This window comes from Buceros rhinoceros, unplaced genomic scaffold, assembly GCF_000710305.1.
Source record: "Buceros rhinoceros silvestris isolate BGI_N320 unplaced genomic scaffold, ASM71030v1 scaffold6132, whole genome shotgun sequence".
Lineage (NCBI taxonomy): Eukaryota > Metazoa > Chordata > Aves > Bucerotiformes > Bucerotidae > Buceros > Buceros rhinoceros.
This window is the reverse complement of record NW_010397043.1, coordinates 21,099-29,581: the sequence shown is the minus strand read 5'-3', so window position 1 is coordinate 29,581 and position 8,483 is coordinate 21,099. Positions and strand designations below refer to the sequence as shown.

Sequence of the window (8,483 nt, the reverse complement as noted above, 5' to 3'; positions counted from 1 at the left end):
CTTCTTTTTATTTGTCATTCTCTGAACCTCACTCATTGAATACACCTTTCCTGAGGACTAAGTCTGTACTGCAGGCTGCATGGTTTTTAATCAAAGACTGTTACTGTTTACAAGCAGCTTCAAGAAATGCTGAGGACTTTCCCTATCTTTGACTTCCAAGACTGTACATTTGTTCATATTTTCATAAACTAAATCACAGATCTTTCAAAGCATAAAAACATCTAAAGGCAAAATGCCTTACACACACAGGGGGTCAGAGAACTGGAAAAGAAAACAATACTGAAAATAAATTTTCACACTAAGCTCTTATTGCCAGAGCTGAGTTCTGAAGTTCATGGCAAACATGAATTTGGTTTCAAAAGGGCAAATAATCAACACCCTGACTTCTATGTCTTCTGAAATCTCTCCTGGCAGAAAGAGTAATATACTATTTTACTACAATGTTAAGCCTTTGGAATAGAAATTCTCAGAGCTGTTTTCCTGGAAAATCAGTATGACATTTGAAAAGCAGCAGAAATTCTCTCTAAAAATCCAGAAAAAAATCTACAATTTGATTTTTTGTCATCACAAAAAGCGCTTTTAAAAACGTCATATGCTGCTTTACATCTTGCCTGATAACTCTTCCTTAACAAAATATTATAAACTAGCTTAACTGTAACCTAAATATTTAACTCTCAAATAAAAAGAATAAGGTTTTCAAAGCTTTATATTGTGTTTATCTCAAAAAAAGAAAAAGGAAATAGAAAAATCATCAAGAAAATCACATACAAAAAATAAGAATAGTGGAAAGAATAGTGAATCAAGGTGCAAATCTGAATAGCAGATGAGATTTTCCCAAATACACTGGTTAGATCAATAGCTATTTGAATAACATCTGTATTATAACTAGGGTTGTATAAAATCAAATTTAACTGAAGCAACATCTGGCATACTAAAGGTGCCACAAAAGATATATCTGCAATTTGCAAAATTAGTTCCTTTACAAGTGTGAAATTCGCATCGCTCGCAGTATTTTTAAGATTGTGAGCTCAGAATTTTATGAATACCAGATCTCATTAAATCCTCTTGTTGCATCTAAAGACCATTGATTACAGAGAAAAACAGCGCTGTGTTCTCCATCATCTTGAGTATAGCAGCAAGTCTGGAAGTAAAGGCACAAACAATTGCGCGTATCTGCCAGCCCCTGCAAACCATGCACTAAATTATAAGGAATCAGTTACGTTATCAGACAGCATTCAGGCTGAGTTACTACCTGGTCTCATTCCACCTCAGATTGTGAGAGGACTGTTCCCTAATATTCACCTTCACCCACAACACACACTAACAAGATGTTTATAGTCCTACTCTGATCAGCACTTACATTAACTAGAACTAGGACGTCAAATGAGTTTGTGAGGTTTTTGTAGGGACGTTTAATGCCATTTTCACCCTCCAAAGTAGGCAAAGGCTTTAGTGTCATTACTGACAGTTTTAAAGGGATCTGGAGGCTGTAGTTCATTAGTAAAACAACACTCATTGACTACACAAATAATTACACAGAACAGTAAGGATTATGATACTTTATAAGGTAGCGTGATTTTCATGCGACAACTTATTCATGCATAACTGGAAAATACAAAAAATCTACTAAATTGGGTAGTGGTACCATTATGTCTTATGTGCTGGAAATAGTGTATTTATAAGTGAGAACTACAGGTAATATTTAATGTAAATAATGTAATTATTTAATGTATTGTTGTATAATATGACTCTTCCACAGTACTTTTTTGCTGATTAAGAAGGAATTTTTAACTTTAATTGATTTTACAATCAAGTGGCATATACTAACATTAGTGTATGTAACCAGTTCCACAAAATCTGACTTCTGAGTTTTATATAAAACAATTTAAAACTGACAGGGATCTCTTGACATTTCATTTTTCCTTTTCACCTAAAAGAAGTTTAAGAATAAATGATAAGGCCTACAAGACTTTAACTTTTCATTACCAAGATTGCATTAGCTAAAGTAGCCCTGTGCAAGACACTGTGCTCAACTGCAACAGAAGATTGTGGGCTCAGACTTGCAACTATTAAATAAAGAGAAATCATTAAAGAGAAACACTGTGCACCTTGGGCTCTCTGTCCTAAAATTACACTCCTTTCTCAAAACTGAGCATCAGTTGATTAACAGGATGTATACAATTTAACCACCTCCGTACAAAGTTTCTTTATTTTTAAGCTTTTTTAAAATGCAAGCTTTCCTGTAACATTATATATTTTTACTTCTCATAACTTGAAAATAGCCTAAATTTTTGTATCTATATGCATTTCTACTTAGAGAAATTATTAATGATTGCATCCACTTGAAGATACATACAGATTTCATCCCGCACTGGTGATATAAGGCACTAGTAAAATTAAGAGGAATTTTGTCGCCTTTGAAGTTCTTTAATGCATTAAAATGTACGACCTCTCTACTGGTCTGTACTACTCAGTTCGTTAAAAGGAATGTCTATATTATGTGAAACCTTGCCCTTAAATCAGAGATACATGAGCAAATTATTCACTGTGTTTATAAAATTGGAGATTATCCCCATTGAAAGACCACTGAACAGTATTTATAAGACTTCATGCAACATTTTGTAACTAGAAAAAATATTCACATATCGTAATATGTGAAAAGTGGAGTTTAGGAGCCTTCTTAAACACAAAAAATAAGGACCTGTTCTCTCAATACTTCAAAGTGTCATGGTTTTTGCAAAAAAAAACAAAAACAAAACAACCAAACATTGACATAGAATGTGTAAAATTATTGGCACAGTCTTTATTTTAAAGAGATCTCTGCAAGACAGTGAAAGACATTTTCCTCAGAAGAAAACTAACTAGGTAATCATTTAGGAAAAACTTGTTATACCTGTTAATTTATATGCTTATGCAAATATAAAAATACCAAAAAGCTATCACACCTTCCCAGGTTGGGCCCCACAGTCTCGTTCCATTTCATTTTCACGGACATTCATTACATGTTATTTGGCTATGATAATCCCTTGAAAGTAGCTTTTTCTAAACAAATGAGCAAATACCATTCTTGATTAAAACTAAGCCCAGTAAAAACTGATAAAGAATCTAGTTATGAGTAAAACCAAAACACTGTATTGCTCTTCATTAAATAGAGTGAACAGGAGGATAAACGCAGGCATAACAGAAGTGTTAAAAGAGACAGTTCATTTTTAGCAATATTTATTAGTGAAATATTAACAGTCAAAATGAATGTTTATCTACAATAATCCTAACACCTAAAATTAGTTTAATTTATTCTTCAGGGTTTAGGTATGCATTTTCATCCAAATTGCAACTGCTTGTGACTTTACAATATCATCTCCCAGGTTTGGACGCCTTCAGTGTCTCTCCTATGTTACCACGTTGGGAAAAAAAACCACATACGAGAAGAGAACTCCATAGGATCTCAGCAAATTATGTAGCATATGCAAATCAATTAAGCACTTAGTCATACACTATAGTCTCCAGTGCCAGATCACAGATACTATTCAAATATACAAATAGTAATCAAAATTAACATCTGTTTCTTCCTATGCAGTTCCTATTGCAACAATACAGCATCTGAACAAAGCAGCAGCCTCCTGGTTTAAGCATTTCTACTGTACTTACTCACCTGAGTAACACCCAGTCAGCATGTACGACGACGCTAATGAAAGCGAGGCTTTTTCATTCAAAGATCTTTGGTCCCATGTTTCAGAGGAATATTTTGTTCCCTGAACTCAGGTTCTTCAGAAACAGTGGAGCTTGTTCCCAGCTCTGTCTACAGAAAAGACTACATCCCAGCCAGAGTGTAAGAAATTAGAAAATAGGTTTTCCACTGCTCTTTGTGTACGTGGATATATAAGGACCACAAAAGACCATGGAACTGCAGCGTGTAGGTAGGTGCTTTTTCAATAAGTTTATAAATCTTTCTAAAGAAGAGATAAAATAATCAAAACTCTTCATTACATATGTCTGAGAATATCTCTTGAGAATATCGGTATCAAAGTGTATAAATAAAAAATACCTAATTTTCATAAAATGTCTGTATAAATATATCTCCTTGACGCAATCCTCAGTGATTTCTACATGTAAATTAAATGTTTGTTTTAAATACACAGTTGTCAGAACTTTGGGCTTGTCTTCATATTTCTATTAGAAACCTCCTTGCAAAAGAAAGTCCCTGATAAGAATGCTTATACAGAGCACCCGGATTCATATCAATAAAAGTACTAAAATTCTGATGTACATATTTGAAAATAATTTTGTATTTTCAAATAGGGATTGATAAACTGCACAGTTCTCACTCCAGTCGTCCTTGCTTCGCATCACCTATTGCTCCCCATACATCAAAGACAAACTCATCTGGAAATGCAAAGTCTCCGAGAGTCGCATCCAATGCCACTGCAAATTCATCTGGGTTTTTCTTGTCTCTTCCAGCTTCCACCATTGTTGCAGCTAAAAAGCAACAAAACAAAACAGTGAAAGTGACAGCTAACATATATGGCCAAGACAGTTTCTGAACATCTATTTTCAAAACCAGATAAGGTCAGCTTAGGAAGATGTAAAGTTTACCCACTGAATTGAGGATTCAAAAGGAATCATGCACTGAAATGCCCCCATGCTAGCTACACTCTGCTCTGACAAACAAGAGAGCTTCCTTGGAGCACCCGTTTTATTTATATATCTATTCTTCCATTTGTTTGGCAGAGGTTTAATTTTTACTACAATGAACCTTCATTTTAATTTTATTAAACTATATTCTGTATTCATTACTGAAGGCACATCAAGCATGGGTCTAAAAACAAGATTAACCACAACTCTTCTGCAATTATAAGACTCAGTTCATCACCAGCTTAAATGAGTTTGATATGAGCTTGCTGATTGAAACCAGAACATCAAAAGGCAAACCTGGATGCTTTTCACTTCTAAACAACAAAGAAAAGATCTCGGCAAGTCATAGTTTAAGTGGCCACATTTTTTTTTACAGAAAGCCAAAAGATATAGAGTTTGAACATGGAAAACAACATACAGCCTGCATGATAGATACATGCAACCAAGAGAGTATGGGTTTGCTAGCAACAATCCATATTTTATGAGTTTAAATGTTAAGTATGACCTGCATTTAGAAAGGAGTAATGATAAATGGGCCTAGAGAAAACACCTGAATATCTTAATTTAAAAAACAAGAATTCAAATAATAGGCCCAACTAATGTGTTGTGTAAAATACAGAGAAAATTTAAATCGGGTTTGTTAGGTATGGGGCGCTCTTTTTAACTGCCTAAAAAAAGTTGTGCTCTCAAGAAACCACCATACGACCTCAGACAAATTTATTATTTTTCAGCTTAATTTTATTTTAATTAACTTTAGCTTAATTTTTTAATTTATTTTAACCCAAAAAAAGCATTATTCTTCTGCTTGGATCTACATTTTTTTTCCATACCATCCAAACTAAAGAGTAACTAATTTCAGTGCGTGAGTTAGCTTCAGTTATTACTACCTCCAGCTCTGCAAAGCCAGTCTTTAATTTATAGCACCCTCAAGGCTAGGAACATTTGTGCTTATGCCACTAGGCAATGAAAAAGATCAAAGTTATTTCTGGAAGTCTCAGCCAGGTGGTTCAAATTGTGCAAAAGCAAGGGAAAGGCCTTGCTGCTGTGTACAATAAACCAGAGCCACCAAAGACTAGGAACATCTTGGTACCCAGGAAAGTTAAAGCAGAGAGGTCTGGTACAACAGAGGTGGACTTGAATACCCATGTTGTCTAGCATTTTCTCTTATTTAACACCCAAGTATTGGAATTTACCAAGTTTTAGACTTTAGTTTGGAAGTAGGTACACTGGGGTCACTGCTTAGGACTAAAGACTTAGTCTTTAGCTGCTGTGCTCAACCCTCATCTTTAGCCGCTGCACAGTTTCTCAGATTCTAGGACAAAATACAAGTCTATCACAAGCAATGCTAGCTGCTGGCAACCCAGGTATATTAGAGCAAATGAAAACTGCAAGGGCTCAAATATCTCACAGTCATGGCACCTGCACCTCCCTGAAGGATGAGAAGTGTCAGCATAGGAGGTTTCTCCTGGTTAGTTTGGGCCAGGAAAATCAGTGACAGAAGGATATCATGATTTGAGGGAGGAACGCTGAAGATTCTGTAGAACAGGACAAACAGCACTGTTGAATGCAGTTTATTTTCTGAGCTATATCTCTGCTTCACAGCCTCTGTTCATATTCACAGAAAATGATGATATTGTACAATAAATTAAAACCTCAACGCCTGCTTCATTTTCTGATTACTTTATACATTTGCCTTAAATGGCAAGATGTCCTCCACCTTTTGTTATATATCAAGTAGCCACCACTTTCTTCATGAGCATATCAAATTTAAGTGTCACACTGAGGGATTTGATAGCTTCTAGCTTTTTCTCAGAGGGATTTACAAGTGGAAAACATGTACTACAGTGCCTGAGAAAGGGAAGTAAGTTCTGAAGCCACAGAAGATCATCTTCACCGGGACAGTCTGCTGCCTACTGCATGCACTATGTTGTATTGACATGGCAAAATATCTATCATAAAAAGTAAAAGAAACTTACCCTCCTCTGAAATCTTAATAAATGTATTTACTATTATCCAGTTGACCTGAGACTCAACTCAAACTTATTGACACTTATGAACTTCTGGCAAACAGCATTTGCTGTTACGCAAAGTTGTAACAAGCTGTGGGCAAACGAGCCATATTACACACTGAAGAGTCAGCAACAGTAATTCTGAAGAAATTTGACGTTTTGGTTTTAACTACGTTCAGCCACGAGGCTCCAAACAGAATGCAGTGTGCCAAACTACACAAAGCAGTCCAAGGAATACTTACGTAAATCTTGACAAACAAACTACAGAGATCAAGACAATTCAAATGTAACTCAACTTCCCAAGCACTGCTAGTGGTTCTCAAGGACTTTCAAAACTTCTTTCCGTGCCAGAAGAAATCCTATCCCTGTTGCATTGATTCTTTCTGTGTCCCCTGTGAAGTTCCTGAGACACTGACTCAGAGGAGTCTGGTTGGAAAACAGGCATTAAACAGGAGATCCTTGTTCCTGACAAGCGGAAGACAACTATTTGTCCTATCAACACCACCCTACATCCCCCAGCACATCCACCAGAGGAGTGACCCTCGAGGCAATGAGGTGAAAGGTGTAATTTAAACCTCACAGGTTTCTGAATATGAACCAGAATGCGAAGTTAGTCTGTATAGACACCAGGAGAGGGTTGGAGGGAGAAGCGCTGTACGAGGTAACACAAGAGCAAACATGTCTATATATAGTTATTCAGCAGAGTAAGGATCTAGAAAAGTGTTCCAAGATATATGGTCAAGATATACGAAAGAGCCGAATGACACAGACAGCAGCAATAAAAGAAGACAACACAGCACTATACTGCAGTTCAACTGCCCTAGTTGAAACCTCAGAATTACACAGCAATAAACTCTGTCATTAACAGAAAATATTGCTTCAAACTTAATTTTCTTTAAACATTTAGCTTCCCATATTATGAGGTAGAGCCTTAAAATAGTTTATTACAGATTTATCAATAAACTTAGGTAACCAAGACAACTTTCAACCCAGTCAAACAGGAATCAGATTGTCTCCCCTACGTGAAAGCAGCAGCCTCAAATACAAGTACTGAGCGACTGTAATCATCAGGGTACAATTAATGTGCCATATTTATTACAGCACATTCCCTTTCCAGGCTCACCTGAGGCAATGAAATAGGCTTCTGCAGAAGCTTGCAGGATCGTCCCTGCTGGGGTGTACGTTTTCGGTGGCTTGGTGCTGACCTCTAGTGTCACCACAGCTGCATTACCGTACAGCAGACCCAGACGGCGCAAGGCATCCTTCTGATTTTCACAACGTGGTACCACCAACGCATACAAAAGTGCAAAGCTGAACCCTGCTTCACTAGTTTGATACATATAGAAACACTAAAGCTGACCTGCCTTCTCTACCACCCAGTGTACAAATCCTTATTTCTCTGGGCAGTTAACACGGACGTGGGATGTCACCCCACAGCGGTGCAGAACAGTGCGTGTCTATACAATCCATTTGCAATACATAATTCCCAAGGCAAATCAAAAACTACTGATTGCCACAGCATTTAGCAGATATTTGCCAACTTAAGGAAGCTTTGCTGGTTACCAGAGGGTGACAGCTCCATGCCAAGTTGCCTCCACCACTCCCTTCCCTTTCCTCCAATGCTTCTTGTAACAGCTGCACAGTAAGTGATTACAGGAATTTTATTCCAATAGAATATTTTTCCACACTCCAGACAGTCCCAACTGTTTTCAGAATTTTTTTTTTAAAAAGATCTCCCTTCAGGCAATGCTCATACCTCAAGAAATTTTTACATAAAAAGTGAAAAGTTAAGCAGGCTTACAAGAATATGCACAAAGACCTGGCTCAGGTTTTTCCACCACG

At 36.7% G+C, this 8,483-nt stretch overlaps 1 protein-coding gene across 1 annotated transcript in view; it reads right to left on the bottom strand.

The window, feature by feature from the left end:
• Positions 1-4,226: 4,226 nt before the first annotated feature.
• Positions 4,227-8,483, bottom strand: part of LOC104502152 (PDZ domain-containing protein GIPC2-like) — a 16,264-nt gene continuing 12,007 nt past the window's right edge. Inside the window, exon 5 of the mRNA XM_010146083.1 lies at positions 4,227-4,476. Within this exon, the coding sequence (XP_010144385.1) occupies positions 4,322-4,476 (155 nt within the window). The 3' untranslated portion in view covers positions 4,227-4,321. The remainder of the gene's footprint in view (positions 4,477-8,483) is intronic.